Below are 25583 nucleotides of genomic sequence, written 5' to 3' on the forward strand. Positions count from 1 at the left end.
GGCGGTGATTGTGATATTTTCTATTAAACGGCGAGGCAACAGCCTCTTTACAAGGTTGTATCCCGACCAGGAGAGCACGATCCAACACGCGCACTCCAGAAGAGAAAAAAGACTCTTAGCCAGCATCATTTCACGAGGCATACAGTGACATTGGAAAAGAGTCACGTTCAACGCTCCTCTAACATAGAGGCCTCAAAAAAGATAGCCCATCCCAGGCTCCTATAAAGACTACCTTTCATCCGGTGCTGCCACCAAAATAAAAAAAATTAAAAAAAAGGAAAAAGAAAAGAAAGAATATATCATTATATTTATCTAAAACAAATAGAAGGGTCACAAGAGTAAGGCCCCAAAGCATCTATAGTGAAAGGGCGTGCAGAGACACCATCACGGGTACAGCAGGCTCAAAGCACCCACACAAGATGTCGGAGTTTGAGTGGAGTGAAGAGGAGCAGAACTCAGATCTGACTGCCAGCTTCAAACAGGTGCTGGGAAATTCGCTGATAGATGCAGTGGCACAAGGGGTGAAGCCCCTGCAAGACAGGCTGGAGTCCCTAGAGGCAATATTACACCAGCCCTTAGACAATGCCAGAGGAAGAGAGAGCACGCCCGCAGAACCCTAGGAAGAAGGGTCATTGGGGAGTACTAAGGCCCGAAAGAGGAAAGCCCCTCTTGACCCCCAGGGCCCTTCGGATGGGGCAAAAGACAAGGCCCGGAGGTCGTCGACGCTTTCGCAAAGCTCCGAGAAGCGTACTTGCAGCGTCAGACTGTACCGGACCTCACAACCCCCTCTCCAGGGGACGAAGAATATGAGGAAGAGGACCCAGGCTCGGAAGTAGAGCTGGAGGAAGGTGAGACTCCTTCTCAAGAGGAAGAGGAGGAGGTAGAAATTAAACCTAGCGGAGGGAAGAGAATCCGCAAACAGAAACACCTCGAAGAGGTGGAGGAGGACATGTTCGATCCGGACAGCATCCGGAACCCGAGATCCTCGGACTGGCAGCCCTCGCCAAGAGTGGCTCAATATATGACCAAGAGGTTGCGAAAGGCGCAGGACAAAGAGGTTCGCCAGAGGCTCCGAGCGGAATGCCCGAGACCAGACCAACCAGGCAAGGTACCCGAGATGCCAGAATTAGATCCTAAGATGCTGACTTTCGTGTCAAAAACTAGCAAAGACCCTCGTAAGGGTATCGATAGGTCTTGGAGGAGTTGCCAGGAAAAAGTGTTAGACCTGGCCAGACCTCTCGCGAAAATAATGGACCTGGCCGAAAGAGCTAGAGATACCGGGGAGGAAGTGGACCCCGACATCCTGGCGGCCTGGGCGCAGAGAGCAGTATGCCTCGTAGGGAACGCGAACTGCGCCATTGCATCGGAACGACAGAGAGGGCTCTTACTGAAGATAGATTCAAAGCTAAGCGATTTAGCTTCATAGGAAGCCGGAGAAGCGGCTCACGGGCTCCTCTTTGGAGAGACCTTCGGCAAGGAAATGGGGCGCTTCGTGGCACCTACGCATCTCTCGAGAAGGCGCAAGCTTCCATCCGGAAGATTTTCCCCAACTGAGTTTTTGGAGGGACCAGTCGCCACAGGGGTCGCTCGACTGGTCGCAACCAAGGTGGAAGAAGACCCCAGAACCCCAGAGCCCAATACTGGGAGAATAGACAACAGGACTCCTTCTTCCCACCCTGAGGACTCTTCCCAAGGGGTCGCATAGGAAGAGGAGCCGGTCATGGACAAGGGTTCACTCAAGGTGAGAGCAGCGTATTATCCTCCAGTGGGGGGGAGAACATGCACGTTTTTGAGAAACTGGCGCGAGCTTTCCAGCGATGCCTGGGTGTTACAAGCAGTTGCGGGTATGCGCCTAGAATTTGTTCAGCCACCTGTGCAAGAGCGCAGGCCCCATCAGCAGCGTTTAGAGCGCGCAGAGCAGAGCCTTCTGGATCAGGAGCTACGCCTGCTAGCGGCGAAGAACGCCATAGAAAGGTACCCGAGAGCCCCTGCATTTATAAGCAATATGTTTCTGGTGCACAGGAAAGAGAAAGTGCGACCTGTTATAAACTTAAAGGAGCTGAACAGCTGGATAGTGTACCATCATTTCAAGATGGAGGGCATCCATCAGCTCCGAGACTCGCTCAGAGAGGGGGATTGGTTGACGAGACTAGACCTAAAGGATGCATATCTAACGATCCCGATAGCAGAGGAGTTCTGCTGGAAAGGATCGCTTTGGCGATTCAAGATTATGCCCTTCGGGCTTGCTTCTGCGCCATGGGCCTTCACCAAGGTGATGAAGCCGGTAGCGGTGGCAATAAGGGAAAAAGGAATAAAGAGGATCATTTATCTAGACGATCTCCTGCTGCTAGCCGAGGATCGAGAGACCCTCAAGTATCAGGCAAAGTGGGTCCTGAACCTGGTATCATCCCTAGGATTCCTAGTGAACAGGGAGAAATCGGATACCGAACCGGCGCAAAGGCTGGACTTTCTGGGCTTCATCCTAGACACAAAGAAAGCGACGCTCGAGCTGCCGGCTCGAAAGATTTGCGACATCAAGAGGGAACTCATAGGATGTCTGCAGAGACAGATAGTTTCCCTCCGGACTCTAGCAAGGATTGTAGGACTGTTAGCGGCTTCTATTCAAGCTATTTTCCCGGGACCGCTACATTATCAAGCAATGCAGAGATTAAAGATAAGGCATCTACAGCAGGGCCTCAGATACCACCAAGCGGTTCCGTTAGATCAGGAGTCCAAGACAGAACTAGAATGGTTGTTACAGAATATGGATGCCTGGAATGGACGTGCCATTTTCGGAGACAGACCAGATCTGGTCCTAAAATCTGACGCCAGCCAGTTGGGCTGGGGCGCGAGGTGCGGAGACCTGCAGACAGGAGGGAAATGGAGCGAGAAAGAACTTTGTTTACATATAAATTGCCTAGAGTTACTAGCAGGATCCTTTGCGATCAGAGCCTTCACGAAGGGGAGGCTAAAATCTTGTGTCCTACTGAAGATGGACAACATATCGGCAGTGCGATACATAAATCACCTAGGTGGCACCAAATCCAGGATACTAGCCGAACTAGCGAAGGACTTTTGGCACTTATGCCTACAGTCAGAGACGTCCGTCACAGCGGAATACCTTCCGGGGACGCTGAACGTTGTAGCAGACTGGAACTCTCATTACCTCATGGACTCCAGTGATTGGAAGCTGGATACAGCAGCATTTCATAGGAGATGGGGACCAGTACACATAGACCTCTTTGCATCACGGCTGAACACTCAAACAGCAGAATACTTCAGCTGGAGGCCCGACCCAGGAGCTCGAGGGACAGATACGTTCCTACAAGAGTGGAACGGAGGTCCTCACTACGCGTTTCCCCCATTTATGATGCTGAGCAGAGTTCTAGCGAAGTGTCGGAGGGAGAAGGCGGAGCTGCTATTAGTAGCACTGTGCTGGAAGTCACAAGTATGGTTCCCGACTCTTATGGAACTAGTAGTGGATTATCCGAGAATGCTCCCAGAAGGGGAGCACTTGCTCACGGACCCAGCTGGGTCGTATAACCCTCTGAGAGTGAGGGGGACTCTCCCGCTCGTCGCGTGCAGCATATCAGGAGACGCTGGGCATTGCCAGGCATTTCGTCTCAAGCTGCACAGCTCATCGCAGAATCCTGGGCTCCATCCACTAGGAGGAGCTACGACGCGGCTTGGGCCAAGTGGGGAGCTGGTGCAGAGGGAGAAGTGTTCATCCCATTTCGGCGCCTGTAGTGACGATTTTGAATTTTTTAGCTCATTTGTTGCAGGACGGGAAAGCAATCCGCACCATAGGAGTGTACAGGTCCGCCATTTCCACAGGACACCTGCCTATGGAGGGAGGGCCAGCGGGCGAATACCCAGCAGTGATTAGGCTTATTCGAGGAGCGAAATTTAGAGTACCTCCGGAGCCTCCTTATAAGACCGTCTGGGATGTTTCTGCAGTTCTTAAGCTGTTGGAGAGTTGGCCCAGCAACAGATACTTATCCCTGAAACAGTTATCAGGAAAGTTAGCTATGTTGTTGTGCTTGGAATCTTGTAAACGCGTGTCAGACGTAAGAGCGCTAGAGATAGACAGAAGGTCGTTCGGACCAGAGGGAGTGACGATCTCTATAGAAGGAAGGACTAAGACATGGACCTCGTCGGTCCATTATCCATATTTCCCGAGCAGAGCCAAATGGTGTGTAGCAAGCTGCGTGAAAGAGTATGAGAGCAGAGCGGCAGAATTCAGAGCAGCAAGTACTAAGCAATTGCTGATAGCGCGCAGGAAACCCTTCAAAGGGGTGTCAACAGCTACGATAGCCCGATGGGTTAAAGAGGTCATGCTCGCAGCAGGGATAGATGTTGGGAAGTATGGAGCACATTCGGTGCATGGAGCTATGGCATCTAAAGCCTTTAAGACTGGTGTGTCACTTAGAGATATCTTGTGAGCAGCAGATTGGTCAAATGATCGAACTTTTAAAGAATTTTATTTTAAACTGACCGAGAATTTAGTGGTTGCAGTGTTGGGAAGCTTTGAACAAGCATAATGCTCACCTCCAGTCTTGTCATAGAATGAAGATTACCCCTGCTAACTGCGCAGGGAGTATTAATTCTATTAAAGACTAGGAGGCGAGCATTAAATTCCCACCCAGATTATGTATTGTACAGGATATTATGAGATTGGATAAAGTAATGATATGATGATATTGTCAATACATGGACGCCACCCTCATTTTCTGCTTTCTATTATTCTTAGGAGAGGAGCAGAAGAACAATTGATGTAGGATCCTAAAGGAAAGGGTCGCCTGAGTTTGAGGAAGTTCGATATTTGATTGGAGTGTTCGTGTTACGGCCAGTTGCAAGGCTTAGTGTGGAATTTGCAAAATAAGACTTTCAGAGCGAGTAAAAGAGAGGAGGAGCCCAGGGACAGGAAGTGGTTATTACTGGGCATTGAGTGTGATGGACTACAGAGACTATGGGGATTGTAGTTCAAATGAAAGAAAAGTCTGTTCAGACAGTTTTCAATGTTTGTTATGGTTTTTTGAGTTTTGTTGAAACTGCTGAAGAGTAGTGAATTAAAGAAGTTGAAGCATAATGCTCGCCTCCTCGTCTTTAATAGAATTAATACTCCCTGCGCATGAATCGAACAATCTCATTAATTACATGTAGCTGATTTCAGGCCACCCAGGAGTACAGAATCCAAGTCTTCCGGTCCTTTTGAAGGCAACCAACATGTCGCCCTGGTTTTGCTTGACCTCTCTGTGGCCTATGAGACTGTTGACCACACTGTATTAGTGCCCCCTCTACATCAGCATCTGAGGATTCGAGGCACTGCCCTTTTCTGCATAGCCTCCTTCCTCAATGGGTGCTCTAACCAAGCTGAAGTTGAGACCTTCTATCCGCACCTCTAATGAGGGAGACCACGGGGCCCCTTCGCTCCCCATGTCCAGTGCCGACATGAGCAAATCCAGCCTCCAGCAGAACCAAGGGGCTTTGAGCCTGGGAGACGCGTGCACACCTCCACGGACTCCCAACTCCTTCATTGGCTCCGGCTCCAGCTAAGAGCTGGCTTTCAGATACTACGGCCTACTTACAGCTCATGCAGGAATTGCAAAACAGGCGGTATTTCCTAAAAGCACCTGTTTTACCACAACACCTGCTAATGGGTTGGTACACCCATACGGCAAATATCTACCTGTTCGTGGGCGGAGGTATTTCCTCAATTTACAGTGGCGGCAGTAGTTGCAGCGGTGTTATCAGTGTACCGCCCCTCCCCAGTAAAGATGGGGACTGGTATCATTGCTACAGCGCCTATAATGCGCTGTCCTATGGGACTGCATAGCAGGCAGTACCAGAACCCTAAACTAGATGGTAAATGACCCTTTACCGCTTGCAGTAATGGTAATTCAGTACACCCTGCACAGTGCACCATTTGATACTGCATTTTAGGGGCAAAGAGTTTCTGATACTTTGGTGCGGTCTGGCCTCTGATTCTATAACTCAGGCTCCGCTCCCACCCAAAGAGGCATCCAGCCCCCCACCCCCCCCACCCTCCCCACCAGGCGTAGCATGCTCATTGCAGGTCCCTGCAAACATACTTCCTAAATAGAAACACTCTTGAAGCAGCCTGAGATTTCATTCCCACTATTTCTCAGTTTGGTATTCTTGTGCCGCAACACGAGTGAGAATATGGTAGGCTTCATGCTGATATGCCCAGTGGCAATGCCAGCGAGACAACGCTACCTAAAGCCATTCATCCTGGCACCAGGTTGCCGATCTACACACCTGGCTATGCCAGTGATGCCAGTGAAACCAGTGATGCCCGTGATGCCAGCGATGCCAGTCAAGCCAGTGATGCCAGTGATGCCAGTGATGCCAGTGATTCCAGCGATGCCAGTCAAGCCAGTGATGCCAGTGATGCCAGTGATTCCAGCGATGCCAGCGATGTCCGTGATGCCAGAGATGCAGTGATGCCATGAAGCCAGTGATGACAGTGATGCCCGTGATGCCAGTGATGCCAGCGATGCCTGTGATGCCAGCGATGCCCATGATGCCCATGAAGCCAGTGATGCCAGTGATGCCCATGATGCCAGTGATGCCCGTGATGCCTGTGAAGCCAGTGATGCCATTGATGCAGTGATGCCAGCGATGACCGTGATGCCAGCGATGACAGTGATGCCAGCAATGCCCGTAATGCCAGCAATGCCAGTGAAGCCAGTGATGCCCGTGATGCCATCAATGCCAGTGATGCCAGTGAAACCAGTGATGCCCGTGATGCCAGCGATGCCAGTCAAGCCAGTGATGTCCGTGATGCCAGAGATGCTGTGATGCCCATGAAGCCAGTGATGACAGTGATGCCCGTGAAGCCAGTGATGCCCATGATGCCCGTGATTCCAGTGATGACAGTGATGCCAGCGATGTCCGTGATGCCAGTGATGCCCATGATGCCAGTGATGCCTGTGAAGCCAGTGATGACATTGATGCCAGTGATGCCAGCAATGCCCGTAATGCCAGCAATGCCAGTGAAGCCAGTGATGCCCCTGATGCCATCGATGCCAATGATGCCAGTGAAGCCAGTGATGACAGTGATGCCAGCGATGTCCGTGATGCCAGTGAAGCCAGCGATGCCCGTGATGCCAGTGATGCCAATGATGCTAGTGATGTCCGTGATGCCAGTGAAGCCAGTGAAGCCAGCGATGCCAGTGATGCCAGTGATGCCAGTGATGACAGTGATGCCAATGATGCCAATGATGCCAGTGATACCCGTGATGCCCGTGAAGCCAGTGATGCCAGTGATGCCAGTGATGCCAGCGATGCCTGTGATACCCGTGATGCCCGTGAAGCCAGTGATGCCCGTGATGCCAGTGATGCCCGTGATGCCAGTGATGCCAGTGATGCCCATGATGCCAGTGATGCCAGTGATGCCAGTAATGTCCGTGATGCCTGTGAAGCCAGTGAAGCCAGTGATGCCAGTGATGACAGTGATGCCTGCAATGCCTGTGATGCCAGCAATGCCAGTGAAGCCAGTGATGCCAGTGATGCCAGTGATGCCCATGAATCCAGTGATGCCAGTGATGCCTGTGATGCCAGTGAAGCCAGTGAAGCCAGTGATGCCAGTGATGCCAGTGATGCCAGCGATGCCTGTTATGCCAGTGAAGCCAGTGAAGCCAATGATGTCAGTGATTTCCGTGATGCCAGTGATGCCAGTGATGACAGTGATGCCAGCGATGCCCGTGATGCCAGTGATGCCAGTGATGACAGTGATGCCAGCGATGTCCGTGATGCCAGTGAATCCAGTGAAGCCAGTGATGCCAGTGATGCCAGCGATGCCAGTGATGCCCATGATGCCAGTGATGCCAGTGATGCCAGTAATGTCCGTGATGCCTGTGAAGCCAGTGATGCCCGTGATGCCATCAATGCCAGTGATGCCAGTGAAACCAGTGATGCCCGTGATGCCAGCGATGCCAGTCAAGCCAGTGATGTCCGTGATGCCAGAGATGCTGTGATGCCCATGAAGCCAGTGATGACAGTGATGCCCGTGAAGCCAGTGATGCCCATGATGCCCGTGATTCCAGTGATGACAGTGATGCCAGCGATGTCCGTGATGCCAGTGATGCCCATGATGCCAGTGATGCCTGTGAAGCCAGTGATGACATTGATGCCAGTGATGCCAGCAATGCCCGTAATGCCAGCAATGCCAGTGAAGCCAGTGATGCCCCTGATGCCATCGATGCCAATGATGCCAGTGAAGCCAGTGATGACAGTGATGCCAGCGATGTCCGTGATGCCAGTGAAGCCAGCGATGCCCGTGATGCCAGTGATGCCAATGATGCTAGTGATGTCCGTGATGCCAGTGAAGCCAGTGAAGCCAGCGATGCCAGTGATGCCAGTGATGCCAGTGATGACAGTGATGCCAATGATGCCAATGATGCCAGTGATACCCGTGATGCCCGTGAAGCCAGTGATGCCAGTGATGCCAGTGATGCCAGTGATGCCAGTGATGCCCGTGATGCCAGTGATGCCAGTGATGCCCATGATGCCAGTGATGCCAGTGATGCCAGTAATGTCCGTGATGCCTGTGAAGCCAGTGAAGCCAGTGATGCCAGTGATGACAGTGATGCCTGCAATGCCTGTGATGCCAGCAATGCCAGTGAAGCCAGTGATGCCAGTGATGCCAGTGATGCCCATGAATCCAGTGATGCCAGTGATGCCTGTGATGCCAGTGAAGCCAGTGAAGCCAGTGATGCCAGTGATGCCAGTGATGCCAGCGATGCCTGTGATGCCAGTGAAGCCAGTGAAGCCAATGATGTCAGTGATTTCCGTGATGCCAGTGATGCCAGTGGTGACAGTGATGCCAGCGATGCCCGTGATGCCAGTGATGCCAGTGATGACAGTGATGCCAGCGATGTCCGTGATGCCAGTGAATCCAGTGAAGCCAGTGATGCCAGTGATGCCAGCGATGCCAGTGATGCCCATGATGCCAGTGATGCCAGTGATGCCAGTAATGTCCGTGATGCCTGTGAAGCCAGTGATGCCAGTGATGCCAGTGATGCCAGTGATGCCAATGATGCCAGTGATACCCGTGATGCCCGTGAAGCCAGTGATGCCAGTGATGACAGTGATGCCAGTGATGCCTGTGATGCCAGTGATGCCAGTGATGCCTGTGATGCCAGCAATGCCAGTGAAGCCAATGATGCCAGTGATGCCAGCGATGCCAGTGATGCCAGTGAAGCCAAGTAATGCCAATGATGCCATTGATGCCAATGATGCCAGTGATGCCCGTGATGCCCGTGAAGCCAGTGATGCCAGTGATGTCAGCGATGCCAGTGATGCCAGTGATGCCAGTGATGTCAGCGATGCCAGTGATGACAGTGATGCCAGCGATGCCTGTGATGCCAGCAATGCCAGTGAAGCCAGTGATGCCAGTGATGCGTTTGCAGTGTATACCACCACTAAATATCCTGTGTGGGCTTGGAGTCTAAGAGCGAGAAAGACCTTGGGGCAATGACGATGCTGGACTTAGAAACTTCTGAATTGTCTATTGTTAATGACTTATTTTAGCAAATAGAATGTACTGCTCTGCATGGTGTTATTTGTATCCATTGTATGTGCACTGTTTTAATGTGTTGTGATAATTGTTGCTTTTATGACATTTTAGTTATAAAATGAATGACATTTTACTGATTCGATCACAAATCCAGGCTATTCTTTGAGTTATGTTCACATTTCGTGTCCCAGAGTTTAGATATGTCTCTGTGGCTATCAGACTTCTAGCCGAGGCTACTGAGCTCTGATCTGGACACACTGTGTAACCCGCATGTCACAGCAACCCTTTACCATACCACTGCGCACTAGCACTTTGGAGAGTATCTTATGCGCAGAATGGAATTACCATAAAAAATTACCTCGGATCCCGAATAACCAAACAGACTCAGAAAATATGGCAAAGTACTACTTTATTGTCAGCTCAAATAAAGTAGGGCAATCTGGTGACCACACGAAATGCAGCTCACACACTCTTGGTTACTTTTCTCTTACACAAAGATTTTATACTTCTATGATGTCATCCTACGTGGCCAACAGTAAAATCTATCGAGGGGAGGGATTGGATAAGGGAACATATATACCTATAGAGTGTATACATGTTAATACCCTTTTTGGTTGCCCTTCTCTGGTAGGCACTACCTCTAAATATGTGTAGTACTCTCCCAACCGTGGACATTCGGCTCGCTAGCAGCACGTTAACAGAATGAAACTCAGGTGCAGAGAACGTCATCAGACCACTGCCCACCTTGGTGAGCTAGCCTGCCATCTCTCATCAGTTAGACCATGAGCCAAGGCTTCTCCTTTGTAATTGACCTTGCTGACTGTTTTCTTCCCTGGGATTTTTAAGGGAGTCAGGGCCCATCACTATTTTCGTCTGAGGCTTAATTAATAGACCTTGTTTTTGAGTCTTGCACCACGTGTCAGTAGACCACACCTGTGTACATTTCATCCTGCTGTTTACTGCTATTTGATTTTATTATGCTGGGTGCTATTACTCCTCTTGGCCTCTGGAGACCGGGTTGCTCCACCTTACATGAGTTTACTTCACCCTTGAATGTCCAATACTTGGCATTTGCAGATATTTTTGCTTCAGCCTAATCTAAGAGAAATGTGCCCTTGTTTCATAGCTTATCCTGGTTTACTTCCTTTGTACTTTCCAATTATGTCTTGCAGTGTCACCCCTAGTCTTGTTATAATAGTTATTCTTTGTTTCTTGCATGAAGCTGTTTTCTGCAGTGTTTTTGATCTGCAGCCCTGGTTTGTCTCGGAGGTAGTTTTGACTCGATCCGACGTCCATCTTTTCATCATGGCTGTTTTCCTCACATTATAGTTTCGACTGCAACAAGCTTCTATGTAACTTAGCTACCTTGCGTTTCTGAGTATATACATTTACTACTCGTCTGGTTACTGATCTTCTTGGTATATATAATTTCTTCGTCTCTGCATACATGTTTCTCTTGTTACTTCAGTTACATTATAATTATTTAATCATTTGCTTATCGTTTCAGTACGTTTTATTAGCTTCTCTTCATGACATCACTTCATCTGGTCTGACTTCATTTATAGCCCTTGTTTGTCCAGTGGTGTATGTTGACATCCTTCCATCACATTAGTGCGAGGGTGCATTTGATACAGTTGTCTGAGTGCATAACGTCTCTCATATCTTCGATACGGTATTGGGATGATACCTGGTGTCATACACAGAGTCTGACGGAGGTGAGGGGGCGGGCAATAGAGATCACATCAGCTGCTACGCTACACCATGAAATGTGTTAACTTCTGTTGGTAAGATGTCAAAGTCTCAGAGATGGATGTTGAAAGGATGAGGTCTGATTTTAACAGCTTGCGTGCTTAACTCTTCTGCATTCCTAGCATAGCTCACCCCCTTTTTATGTTTGTGCTATTAGGTAGTGCTTTAGCGCCACCTATAAGCCGAAATAATTTCATTATAGTACAGATAGGGGGAAATGGCATATGAGAAGGGATACACAGCCCATAGGTGTTGCTTTGCTATTGACCTATCATGGCTATGCTAATCCCTATAGTCATTCTCACCCATTTCCTGCACAAAACACCTCCACATGGGAACACTTTTAACTCACTTTAATCAAGCCATACCAAAGTACCTGGCAGTGTTTTTTCAAAGCGGTCTACTTACAGTTAATTACTTATTTGGAGGTGTGAACGCACTACTGGTGTCATACAAATGTCTTATCCAGGTCTGCCTTCATCCACTCGATTACAAGCAGTATGGGTGTCCTTCACTTAAAACAAGCATTGGCAAAGCCAACAGTTTAGGCTTGTTTAAGAATTAATCATTTTGCAGGCACTGCTTAGATGCCAAGATACTCACACCATTGTGCACCTGCTACCACCAAAGCCAGTTATTACCACTATGGCAGTGCTTGACAATAGCCTTTCCCATGCCTACAGAAAAGCCCAAATTCTTGGCATTGCCAATGCTTGTTTTCCTCGTGAATCCAGTCATGCCTCACCCACCCATCGTAGAGCTCCCATAATTGTGCAATAGGGCGATAACAGGGCATTTGCTGATGATAACTGCCCGATTTCCCAGTCTCCGGATGATCCGGACACTGAACTGCCCTCCTTATATCTTACAGACCTGCTTCTCTGACATGCTGCTTTGAAACCAGTTTTTAACCTTTAGGACCACTTGGGCAACTCTAACGTTTATGGTCAACTCTTCCCTCTATTCCCCTACGCTGAGGGAAATGTGGAAATAACATTTTTTGTTTGGGTTATCAGGTGGTGTTCTAGCTCCACCTATAAGCACAACGATTGCATTAGAGTACAGATAGGGAGAAATGGCATAGGAGAAGGGACGCAAAGCACGTGGCTATTTTTTGGTTATTTTCCCACTGACTGACCATGGTCATGCTAATGCCTATGGCCATTCCTTCCCAATCCCTGCTACTCCGTGCCCAAAAGACCTTATCATGGGAACTTTTGAGCTTGCTTTAATCAAGCATTACCATCAAACTTTGCACTCAAAGGCCCTCATTACAACTGAGGTGCTAAGTGCACCAACTTTACCACCATGGTGTAAACTACGTTTACACCATGGTGGATGGCGGATTTACCGCCCCATTACAAGGTGAGTGTGGCGGTAAATCCCCATTTCCCATTTTCCCTTCCCCATTCCCATTTTTGCCCCATAGGGCATAACGGGAGTGGGGAAGGCGCTAATTACGGCACTGTAAATTACGGTGCCGTAATTAGCACCCAGGTGCCTTAGCACCATGGAACTTAACGCCTGCAAAAAGCAGGCGTTAAGGTGGGAATCAGGCGTTAAGGGTTAACGGTGGCGTTAACCCTTAACGCCTGAGTTGTAATGAGGGCCAAAGTGTCTGCCAGTGCTTTTACAAAGCAGTCTTCTGAAAGTTAGGCCCTGATTCATGGAATTATTTGGTGTAAAACGGGGATTTGCGTGAATCCCTGTTTGATGGAATTATTTGGTGTAAAACGGGGATTTGTGTGAATCCCTATTTGATGAATGGGGATTTGCGGGCAGAATGGCATGCAAATCCCTGTTTTACACACAAATAATGCCACAAATCAGGGCCTTAGAGACTTAATTGGAGTTGTAAACAAACTGCTGATGGAATAAAAATGTCTTGACCAGGTCTGCCTTCACACACTCCATTTATGAGCACTATGTGTGTCCTTCACTGAAGTCCTGTTAAAACCAAGCATTGGCAAAGCCAACAGTTGTGGCTTGCATATGAGGCATTTGCCAGGCACTGTTATTAGATGCCCAGGTACTCGCACTCCTTTTCAGCTGCTTTCATCAATGGCCAGTTAACACCACTAAAGTAGTCACTGGTAAGTGCCTTTCCGATGCCTATACAAAACCCCAAACTGCTGGCATTGCCAATGCTTGTTTATTGTATAATTGAATTAATTTGTACCTGCCTCTTGGGAAGGTTTTCTCTTGGAGCAACTTCTCTTCCATATTTTATAGACCCCCAAACGTTTTGCTTTTGTTGTTACACCTTGTCCTGAAGTTTTGCAGTGAAGTGAAGCCTTCAGCTGCACTCCCCTGGGCTTTTCGCTCACTTCTTATGGGAAAATTGACTAGTCCTTCAGACTGTCAGACTATGTTTCCCTTAGTCTTTTACAGGTTATCTATTTTGGGTAACACTTTACAATTGCACACATCATCTTCCAATGCAATGCAACAGGGATATGATATGGTATGATATGATAGGTTATTTATAAAACGCTTAATCCCCAGAGGTTTCTAAGCGCAGACTCAGGGATAGAACCTGTGTTGCTCTGTGTCATCTTGTTTCCAAGGCAAGCACATTGCCCCTGAGCTTTCCTCCCGAGTCTTTGTATCACCCTAGTCTACACTCAGAGGATTTTCCTTTTGTTACTTTTAGAAGGGCCTAAAGACAAGCTGATGGCAGCAGTTACTTTTCAACTATTTTCACTGTATTTTATTTTAGCTCTCTCTTGTTTGCCATGTTTGGCTTCTTATGGTGGCTAGTGTCCCATCATGGCTGTGCCACCAGGTTTTTGCGTGTTCTTTCGGCCATTTTGTTTTATGGTCTTATTCCTGACTTGCCAGGTCAAGACATTTCTTTTATGGTCATGCATTTGCCCAGGAATGCAGTGCCTTTTCGCAGGCTCGCGCAGGCCATGTGTGTTGCAAGCCAGGAAGTGGGATGAGACTGGCTGTAGTGTATACATGAGTTTCACCAACAGTGGTCCATGATTGGACCGCTGCTGGTGTGTGGTTGAGGGGCAGATCTTCCATTGGTTGGAGCTTTTGGATAAGAAGAGGTGTCCTGAAGCCATTCTCCAGAGATCTGAAGAGGAGCCAAATATCCTACATAGCCGTGAAGACTTTGGAAGACCCGTGGACCAATCATGAAAAGGCCAGGCGACCAACTTTTGTTGTATCCCGGTGCAGCACTGTCTGGCTACTGATCTTAGAAGACCCTTTGTGAAAACATAAAAATTGATATGAGGCTGGGAAGCCCAAAAGAAACACACCAACACAGGTTACAAAGGATATACAAGTGCTTTATTTAAATGCTACAACAGTTACCAAAAAGTCAATTGACAAACGGATAGCTATTCAGCTCTTAGAGTAACGTAACGAACTTCAACAAAGGTTTGATGCATTAGTAGAGAGACCGGACATTGGAATACTTGGGCTTTTATATTCTTTATCCAGCCCTGGCCAACCCCCTCGCGGGTTAACCATTCTTGGGATCAGGCCTAGGGTTCCTTGCCAGGTCGATCCCATAATGTATGCATTTTGATCAGTTCCGCTGATACAGTTTTTCATTTACACATAGGTCAGGGATAGGACAAAGTCTTAGTTCGCGACCCCGACAAGTGGCCTGCAGGCATATTACTTATTCATGTGTGCGGAGGTCACAACGGCCAGAATCTCGTTCAGAATGTCATTCGGCCTCCATTTTGATGTTCAGGGCGACTTCCACATTACAAGAGAACCTAAAATAGCGGCTAAATCCAAGATGGCGACTTACACAATTTCTTTGTTAAGGTCAAGACCTTGCCGCGGAGTCTATTTACATGATATTTTAGACAACTTGGCGTAGGCCAACACACATTCAAATACTGCGATAGGAGACATAATATCATTTCAATTCCAACAGACCCTCCTTTTGGTCTATGCCAAGTACTAATATCATTTCTAATACTTTTGCAAATAACTCCATGCGTTGTCATCCATACATCCCGAATCATTGTCTGTAATATCTATAGCCATTAGGTCGTTCATCAGAACCTCTTGTAACACAAACTCTTTAGATGCTGTATCTGGGGCATATATTCTACGCCCTATTGTGCTCACTGCTTGGGCACAACACCCCCCTAACATTCCACATATACACGGAAGACATTGAAAACAGCAACAAAGGAATAGCAGGATCCCCAAAATAACTAGAATAACAGAAAGCACCTTCCAACCCCAAGATCGTAAAGAATCCCAGAACCAGGTGCTAAGATTCCAATCTCCTACAGGGATATGTACTTCAGAACCAAGAGTATGCAAGTTCTGTATTGCTTTAAAAATTGTCGGCGAGGAATCTGGTACGAAAACACAGCAAGCGGACCCCACTAATTTGCATACTCCACCTCGTTCTGCCAGATGACATCTAATGCCATCCGATTTTGGAGTGCTACCAATCTTATTGCTTTTTGTTCTAAGGTCATATTGTAGAGTATGTCCGTGGTCCGGTTGATCGTTCTCTCCAGTACCCTTGCTAATCCCCTAATGTTCTCAGAGTTTGTTATTTGTCCCCAAAAGGGCACAACTGATTTCGCTATATCTCCCAATACTTGCCCAGGGGTATCTCCATTCTTGTCCCGCCGTGGGCGAGCCTTAGAAACCTCCAATGTACTAGCTATAAATACCCCGGGTAACAGTATTCCTAAATAACAGGTTCCCTGCCAATCCTTGGGCAACCAGGGAAATGCTAAACTACCACAACAAAATAAACAGGCCCCCCTACATAAAGAGGCATGTTTTCTCCAGTCAAATTTACAATGTTCTTACAACCTTCAAAATCTCCCATTGGCCGAGTACCATTTGTTTGTACACAAAAGGGGACCGAGTCAGGGCTATGATTTATAGAGTAAGAAGGAGGTACGGCGTCCTTATTGCCTATCGGGGCCATTTTAAAGGAAATTAGAGTTTAAAAAGGAAGAGATAATTTATCAGACGGCCTAATAGAAGCGACATTGGGTTTACTTCTATTTGCAAAAAGCGAGCATCCCAGAGGAGTTAATTCACGTTTCTTGAAATCATTCAAATTAGTTCCGTCAAAGTTCCCTGAGATGCTATCATTCCAACGGCCAAAGAATAGTGCTCTAAGAGAGGCATAGCAAGCAGTAGTTAAAGGTAAAGGATGAATATACCATCCCAGTCCCTTGTTCCCATGTTGCGGTAAATGAGTACAAATCCAACAGTTACTCTTATTAAAAATGGCATGAGTTGCATTCATTACTATCATTAGAGTGTTATTATGATACTTTTGTCTATGTTGGGAGTCTCTAGGGGACAGAGTGTGAAGGTGTACAGAGGGAGTCAAAGCAGTTGGTACAATCTTGGTCGGTAGTAAAGGTTTTAGAGGATAGATTTCTTCAAAGTACCAAAGTCCTACAGCAGTAGTTGCAAAAATAACAATTATTATTATCAAAACACAGCAGTACGTTTTCGGGGCCCAGGCGCATTGTTCATTGTCCAAGTTGGTCACCCCCTTATTCACAAGTCCAGTGCGGGGGGCAGCAGTGGAGGTGGCAGGCATTGTAGTTCCTCAATCGACGACCCCAATGTTCGTTGCTGGCGACGCTACGGCCGCGCGATTTCTTAGTCCTTCCCAACTCTAGCCAGCAGAATCTCTTTTGTTCAACAGAAACTTTCTTATACAAAAGAAAACTTCCAATCACTTCCCTTTTCCAGATGCACGAAAAACCGGTGCCGTAGTTCTATTTTCTTCGTCGAAGGTTGTACCTGGTGGTACCCAAGACTGTTTGGTCTGAAAATAAAGTGTTGTCACTTCCCGAGGGAAGCGACGTGTCAGAGGCGATGGAAGTCGCAGAGCTTGAAACAGTATTTTCCGGAAGTGATTTTTCAAGAGAGTGCGGAGACGGAATGGACTGTTCCCCAAGCTCCTCGGGCTCAGAGAAATTCTCCGATGCACTCACAGTGCTGTTTGCTACTCCAGGATCAGAGACTGTAGCATCAGCGATGGGTTCTGCTTCTTCTGTAACGTGTGGTGTCGGGTGAGGAAGTTTCTTGACATGCGTCGCGTGGATCCAGTGCTTCTTTCCAGCCACCCGCACTGCTGTCCGGGTGACCAACAGCACCTGGTAGGGTCCCCGCCAGCGAGGCGCGAGACAGGAAGACCTTTCGTAGGTCTTCACTAGGACCCAACTTCCAGGCTGTATATCGTGTCCTGGGCCCGTGAACCGTACAGGTAAAGCTGAGTGCACCTGGTGATAAATGAAATACAGGTTTTTAGTTAACTGGTTACAGTAGTCTACAAGCAATACATTTTCCACCTCTCTCAGGGCTTTAGATTTTGGGAGACCCCAAATGTTAGCAGGTCTCCCCATCGCTACCTCAAATGGAGAAAGCCCAGTCTTAGTTTGAGGTGTGGTACGCATAGCCAATAATACAATAGGTAAGGCATCTGGTATCGGCACATGTTTTTGGCAGCTTATTCTTTAAGATACCATTGTGTCTTTCCACCAACCCAGCACTTTGAGGATGTCTATCTGAGTGAAATCGTTTCTCAATACGTAAGGCTGTACATATCTGCAAAATTACTGCTGCAACAAAATGAGGACCATTATCCGACCAAATTACCCTTGGGAGCCCAAATCGAGGAAAGAATTCTTTTACCATAATCTTTGCAGTGGTCATGGCGGTAGCATCTTTAACGGGGAAAGCCTCGACCCATTTACTGAAGGCACAAATAATTACAAGAACATATTTCAAATTGTTACACCGTTCCATCTCAATAAAATCAAAGTTAATGACCTCGAAGGGAACAGAAGGGGGCTCAAAGCTTCCCCTTGGAGTTACTGTCCCCTTGCCCACATTGTGCTGTAAGCAGATCATACAATTTCGGACATGATATCTGGCAGTCTCCGGAATCTTGTTATTCACCCAAACTTGTTCTAACATTTTCGTGATCTGCTGAGCACACACATGTGTAGGACCATGTGCCATCGTAACCATTGCCAGTACGTATGAATCAGGGAGCAACCATTTTCCTTCAGATGTATCCACCCAACACCCATCATCATCTAGTTTCCCCATTCCTTCAGCCCATCTTTTAGATTCTTCTACGGTGGCATCAGTTTGAATATCTCGCACAGACCCAATACCTTCATCCATTATATAAGCATCTCTTATTTCTCTCAAAGCATACATGTCCGTGCTAAGGTCTGTGGACGTTTGTCTAGCTATCAGGTCCGCAAAAGCGTTCCCTTTCCCCACATCATCTATGACCTTACGATGTGCTGCACATTTCATGATTGCTAACTGTTTAGGGAGTAAGAGTGCCGAGAGTAATTGCACTATCAAGGGGCCATGCTGGATCTTGGTCCCATGTGAGGTCAGGAATCCTCTTTCCGACCAGAGCCTTCCAAAATTGTGAGCCGCCCCAAAGGCGTACTGGCTATCAGTATATATATTTACTATACGCCCTTGTGAGAGTTCACAAGCTCGGGTCAATGCTATAATCTCTGTGGGCTGCGCAGAGTTATGCGAAATTCTCTTAGTTTCAACAACTTTACTCAATGTAGTAACTGCATAAGCAGCTGTAGATGTACCGTCTGAAAGTTTGAAGCAGAAGCCATCACAAAACAGCTCCCCTTCTGCATTGTCCAAAGGAGTATCTATAAGATCTATCCTGCCCTTCGTTTCTTGTTCAGTGGTATACAGGCAGTCATGTAATTCTTCAACACCGCAAACAGTGTTTTGCGGGAAAGGTAAAAGTTCAGCCGGATTAAGAACACAACACCTCTTAATTTGAATGTGAGGGGCAAACAGAATTAATTCATACCTTGTTAACCGCGCAGAGGTGAGGTGTTGCGTTTGGGTTTTATTCAATAGGATATCTACAGAGTGAGGTACCATCAAAATCAAATAATGGCCTAGGACCATTCCCTCACTCTGTTTTACAGACACGGCAGCAGCAGCGACAGCTCGTAAACATCTTGGCAAAGTGCATGCGACAGGATCAAGGGCGGAGGAGTAGTAGCCGCACAGCCTATTCTTCCCTCCGTGTTCCTGTGTTAACACAGCCAAAGCACATCCATCACATTCAAGTACAAACAACACAAAGGCCTTGTCATAATTTGGAGTACCCAGAACCGGTGCTGAGCATAACGCGGTTTTGAGAAGCTCAAATGATCGTTGATGTTCCGATTTCCATGGCAGTGGCAGAGAAATGCCCTTCTTCGTCAAAGCCAACATCAGTTTTATCACTAGCGAAAAGTTCGGGATCCACAACCGACAGTAAGAAGCCATACCTATTAAGGCTCTGACTTCCTTCTGTGTATTTGGAACAGACATGCCAGAAATGTGTTTTATTCTCTCAGGTGTCAATCTTCTCCCCTCCTTTGACAGGAGGTAGCCTAAATAGGCGGCCTCCTGACAACAATATTGAAATTTTTTGAGCGAAGCTTTATGACCATTTTTAGCTAAATGAACAAGCAACAGTACAGTGCCTTCTTTACAAGCACTCTCAGAGTCTGCAGCCAAAAGCAAATCATCAACATATTGAAGCAGCGTACAAGTAGGTGGCAATTCAAGGGTGTCGAGCTGCTCTTTCAAAGCTCTACTATAAATGCTTGGACTTTCAGTATACCCTTAAGGTGCCCTGGTAAATGTAAATGAGCGTCCCCCCAAGGTGAACGCAAACAAATATCTACTTTCCTTATGTATAGGAATTCTAAAGAAAGCGTTTTTTTTAAATCCACAACGCTGAAGTGCATAGCCGTAGCAGGGATCATTGTCAATATCGTCGTCACGTCAGGCACAATTGGAAATTGTGGGGCGACAACTCTGTTAATAGCACGAAGATCAATTATGAACCGGTATGGAATTGCATTGTCGCCTTTCTTATATACAGGCAAGATCGGACTGTTACACAGACTACCTGTAATCTCCTCGACCACCCCACGATACACAAAATCGGAGACAATGCATTTCAAAGCACGCTCGCCCTCAACTGATATTTTATACTGTGGAATGCGTGGTAGTTTCACTCCATGTTTCAAAACTATTTTAATGGGCTCAATCTGTAATACCCCGACATCATTGTCGTCAACCGCCCATAAACATTCCGGGACAATGCTAAACTCAGGAGGTAAAGGTCGAATCAAGAACTGAAAATTAGGAAGTTGCTGTGGTGAAACCGTCAGCCGTACTCCATCAGAAGAACAATTAATTACTGCGTTCAATTTCTTTAACAAATTCAACCCCAGCAAATTCTCTCCACAGTTCGAAGTGAGAAGAAAAGGGCAATGGTCCGTAAAGGGACCCAAAGAAACAGACACCGGTGAAGAAACCGGACAGACAATTGGTATATCAGAAAACCCTACGAAAACATTTGTTTGCCCTGACAGTGGAATGTTTGGAACCCAGGAATGATCAATGGAGCACTTTTGTGCTCCAGTGTCTATCAAAAACTGGTGTTTCCTATTCCCTACTAATAATTCAACGTAGGGGCCTTTCTGATTAACGGGAATAGGTGAAGGTTCCAAACCCTGCTTCGGGCAATCCTAATGAAATAGAGCCTCGTCAGGAGGAAGCTCTTCAGAAAGGTAGGCAGCAGAAGGGTGATCAAATATGTTCCTCGAGTCCACACTCGAGGTCTGATTTTCCTGTGAAAAAGGTTGCTGAGGATCTTGTAAAAACTGACCTCTATCAGGACCTCCTGCTCCAGGGCGGCCCCTAGATCGTCTACCCATATTCCCAAACGCACTGTTTGACCTTTGTCGAAGGACGGGGCACTGTGCTCGCCAATGACCTTCCTGGCGGCAATAAGCACATTGATTAATATTCACAGGACCCAAAGGAGCATTTCCTTTTGGGACATACTGACATCTGGTCTGTGTCGTGCCTCCTCTGGGGTTTCTAACAATTTGTTGTAATAATACTTTGGTTTTCAAATCTCCTTTCCTCTTTTCAATTTTGTCCTTCTCATTATTAACACGGTTCTCATAATACTGAGCCATGTGCAAAACCTCAGATTGAGATTTTGCCTGCCAAGCGCTCTCAGAGGACATAATCTGTGACTGGATGTCAGGCAACAATCCACGTACAAATTTGTCCACAAACAACCTTTTCCCAGACTCTGTACCCAAATCCTGTCCACTGAAGTCAGAAAATACCTGCTCGAATCGGTTAAAGAATTCGGTGGCGCCTTCAGTTTTTCCTTGAACACAGGCCGTAAGCTTGTCCCAAATGATTCTTTTCTCTGGAATTATAGTTTTTAATTTCGCGACAATTCTATCAGGCAAAGTAAGTATTACCTGTGGTGGTTTCTCACCTGCTGGTCTTTCCCCATCAAACCTAATCATATTAGCCCACGTATCTCCCAACCCTGGCACATCGTCTACTGTCCGAACCTGTTTCCATACATCTACGGGTAGGAGTACAGGAAATAGCAAGTCAATATCACTCAAGGTAAACACAGAGGACTGCAAGACGGACTCTATTTCTTTGTAAAACCCCGTCGGGTTTTTCCTGATATCGGGAACTGATTGTCTAATAGTGTTCACTTCCTGTCGTGAAAACGGGACGTGAACGAATTGTGATACATAATGTGCAGGGATATCCACAGCGGAGGCACCAGTCCCAGCGTCGGCGGGGATCTCAACTTTTGGGTCAAAGGTCGGAGGAACCTCTCTCATAGGCAACTGAGATATAGGTACCTACGGCCGCTTACTAAGCAACAGAGCCAGGTCGAGCGCTAAGGCAGCCGAAGGAGTGTCGGGCAAAAAAGACCTTTTACAAATCCCCAACAATTCTATGGGGCAACTAACCTTCCTTCTTACACATTCTTCTTGCAGGTACTGTACCATTACCTGAATTACCTTTCTTTGCATTTCTACTGTATACTGACTATACGTGTCATATACTTCATCTGGCGGAATCGATGAATCCGAGATCCATCGGATCGCATCTTTGGTACAAATTCGTACTTCCTCAGGTGCCGATCTACAACACGGAAGGAACCGTTTCTGTATATACATACTATCGTCTTCGTCATCCTCATCTCGTGACTTTTCAAAGTCTTTCCTATACCCAAACAATTTTTCAACATGCCCATATAGTTTCTGCTCTGTGTCCCTCGAAAGTGCTAAAGCATTCAGATCTCTCACTCCTTGTGGAAGACCCGAATTTTGTAATCTACCCCACATCACACATAAATGAGTACCCAAACCTTCGATAAAAACACTTTTCTCGGGAAAACTATTCAAATTAGATAATGTGGAAAAAATATTAACTTGATCACCTTTCTCCATACAGTGTTTAGCCCATGCAAACAATTCCTGTTTCTTATCTGCAGAAACAGTATTACGAGTGACGATCTTTGATCCTGCACCTGGATCAACTTCAGTCAATACGGGGCCACTCAAGAGCGGAGGTGCAGGTAAATTTAATAAAGGTGCAACTATCGGTGCAGAAGGAAGGGGCGGTGCGATAGGTGGAGGAACAACAACTAGAGGATTAGGAACGATAGGTTGTACAGGGGGAACAGGAATAACAACAGGAACAACAGCAGGAATGGGCAAAGTGCCCAAAATAGGAACATACGGAGGTGGTGCAGAGGCACCAGGCCTGCGTTCGTTTAACAATTTCTCAATAAATTCTTCGGAAAAATGGAAATCTTTAGAGGGGTAAATTTTCTGATTCCAAGTGAAAAAGCCCTATCCATATTTTTAACTGATTCTGAATGTTTTTCTTTATCATACAACAACGCTTTTTCGGCGTTTGTTTTATGATGGTGTGCATGTTTGTCCCTACTTTTAAGCTGCTGTAACGCTTCCTTTTTCCAATTCTGTAAAACATCAAAGGCTGCAGGTCTAGCCTTCTTTTTTAGCACGACTGATTCTAGGTATTCAATACGGGGAATCTCAAAACTGCCGTTGATTGGCCACTGAAATTCGGAGGCATGTCTGGTCTGTCTGTGCCAAATATCATTAAATACTATACTAACAATGCCATACTTACAGTACATAGTACATACTGGCGACCCCTCCTGTGGTGCCGGGCGGCTAAATTCCAAAGATTGTCGATCGCTGCGGAACAGAGCCCTAAAGCAGCTAGACAATTTCCCAGGCATTTCACAAAAAATTGGTGTTACCTGGTCAATAATTGTGTCTGCAGATACAATACGCCAAATTCAAATTGTCAGGGTTAAATTAAGAGCCGGGTCACGACTGCACCTGACCAAACCTAAGGAGGACCGTACGGTTTATCAAAGAACTTACCTAACGAATTTTACCTTGTGTTTGGTGGTTTCGACAAATCTGCCCGCCTCAAAAATGGACCCTCGTCAAGATGCCGTGTCAGACCACACGACTATCGTCCAAGGATCGGATCGTGCATCGCTGCCGAGGTATCGCGTCTCGTTCGGTCGGGCCTGCAGAATCACACCGTCCGATCCCGGTTCGATAGTCTGCGTCAACCTTCAATGATCCGGCATCAATCTTGAGGGTCCCTATTCGGGCGCCAACTGTGAATACATAAAAAATGATATGAGGCTGGGAAGCCCAAAAGAAACACACCAACACAGGTTACAAAGGATATACAAGTGCTTTATTTAAAAGCTACAACAGTTACCAAAAAGTCAATTGACAAACGGATAGCTATTCGGCTCTCAGAGTAACGTAACGAACTTCAACGAAGGTTCGATGCATTAGTAGAGAGACCGGACATTGGAATACTTGGGCTTTTATATTCTTTATCCAGCCCTGGCCAACCCCCTCGCGGGTTAACCATTCTTGGGCTCAGGCCTAGGGTTCCTTGCCAGGTCAATCCCATAATGTATGCATTTTGATCAGTTCCGCTGATACAGTTTTTCATTTACACATAGGTCAGGGATAGGACAAAGTCTTAGTTCGCGACCCCGACAAGTGGCCTGCAGGCATATTACTTATTCATGTGTGCGGAGGTCACAACGGCCAGAATCTCGTTCAGAATGTCATTCGGCCTCCATTTTGATGTTCAGGGTGACTTCCACATTACAAGAGAACCTAAAATGGCGGCTAAATCCAAGATGGCGACTTACACAATTTCTTCGTTAAGGTCAAGACCTTGCCGCGGAGTCTATTTACATGATATTTTAGACAACTTGGCATAGGCCAACACACATTCAAATACTGCGATAGGAGACATAATATCATTTCAATTCCAACACCTTGTCGGTGCTTCGACCCTTTGGAGGGGTGTGAACACCACCCTATGTGTCTTCTTGATGCCCTGCAGCTTGGAGACTTTGAAAGTGTTTCTGGGCCATCTAGTGGACTGACCAACTCCAATTTGGTCTACCAAGGTAGAAGCATCGCCGTTCTGCATTTTGACTCAGAACTTCAGGGGTCTTTAGCTTGTCCTGTAAGTAGCCTTCCTGTGTAATCTCAGTATCCCAGCATCCAGGAGTCCCAAGAGAGAAGGCTTTCTTCAACCACAACATCTGTGACACCTGATATGGCTGTGCATCTGTGACCACCACTGAAGGCAGCTTTCCTGCATCTAGTCGAGGATTATGAAGAGTCCTGCACCACTACCTGCTGCACTGTTCCACGAGAAGAGGTTGCCCACATTTCCTGGACACGACCGGAACTCTTCTTGCACCCGCAGCTCCTGGGCTTCTATGACTGGAACCAACTGCGGGAAACCCGACCTCTGGTGACCCTTCAACGACCTGCCGTGTGTGAGGAAAAATCGGAGTATGGGGAGTAATTTACAGCAGTACTTACCTGCACCCCTCTCTCAAACCTTTAAAAGTTTGAAGAACTTTTAAATTGTTTTGTAACTTTTGGCGTTGGCAAAACTTGCTACCTAAAGCCCTTCAAAAGGTAAGAAAATATTTTACTCACCAGTGAACTTCTTCATATGTCTTCTGGAACCTTCTTCACTTCCACAGAACCCTCTTTCCCAACTCCTAAAGCTATTTGGAATCTTTGTGAACTTTTGGGCACAAGGTCCCATACAAGTTAGGGTTCGACTTTATAAATTAGGGTTGTAATTCCTGTGGACTGTTGGTGATATATCTAATTACTTAGCTTCCTGTTAAGGAATTGGGGGCGGGAGGGTTAGGGGTGAATTGATTAGTTTACACTAACTCCCTATGATTGTGTGTAAGTGTCTAACTATAAGTGTTGTGTGATAATATTACCTGTTCTCAGTCATTTTCATAGTGTGTTCTTGACCATGAATATAGTATTTTATAACTAATTGTCTAAGTGTAATCCTTGATTGGTCACTGTGTGGACTCATTCTGAACCTCTAACCCCACTCG

At 46.8% G+C, this 25583-nt stretch overlaps 1 protein-coding gene across 1 annotated transcript; it reads left to right on the plus strand.

Moving 5' to 3' along the window:
• The first annotated feature begins 6517 nt into the window (after window positions 1-6517).
• On the plus strand, window positions 6518-9234 carry LOC138504907 (dentin sialophosphoprotein-like). Its single transcript, XM_069625310.1, has 3 exons — window positions 6518-6613; window positions 6812-7970; window positions 8012-9234. Exons 1-3 carry the CDS (start codon window positions 6518-6520, stop codon window positions 9232-9234), a joined length of 2478 nt encoding a protein of 825 aa, XP_069481411.1.
• The last annotated feature ends 16349 nt before the right edge of the window (window positions 9235-25583 follow it).

Source organism: Ambystoma mexicanum, chromosome 11, assembly GCF_040938575.1.
Source record: "Ambystoma mexicanum isolate Mex_15411 chromosome 11, UKY_AmexF1_1, whole genome shotgun sequence".
Classification (NCBI taxonomy): Eukaryota; Metazoa; Chordata; class Amphibia; order Caudata; family Ambystomatidae; genus Ambystoma; species Ambystoma mexicanum.

What these genes read in the sequence shown, in the direction of transcription:
- LOC138504907 (XM_069625310.1), top strand. Translation starts at nt 6,518, where the DNA reads ATGCCTGTGATGCCAGCGATGCCCATGATGCCCATGAAGCCAGTGATG. An exon ending in CCGTGATGCCTGTGAAGCCA is followed by an intron (nt 6,614 to 6,811) that starts GTGATGCCATTG and finishes CCGTGATGCCAG; the next exon opens with AGATGCTGTGATGCCCATGA. An exon ending in CAGCGATGCCAGTCAAGCCA is followed by an intron (nt 7,971 to 8,011) that starts GTGATGTCCGTG and finishes ATGCCCATGAAG; the next exon opens with CCAGTGATGACAGTGATGCC.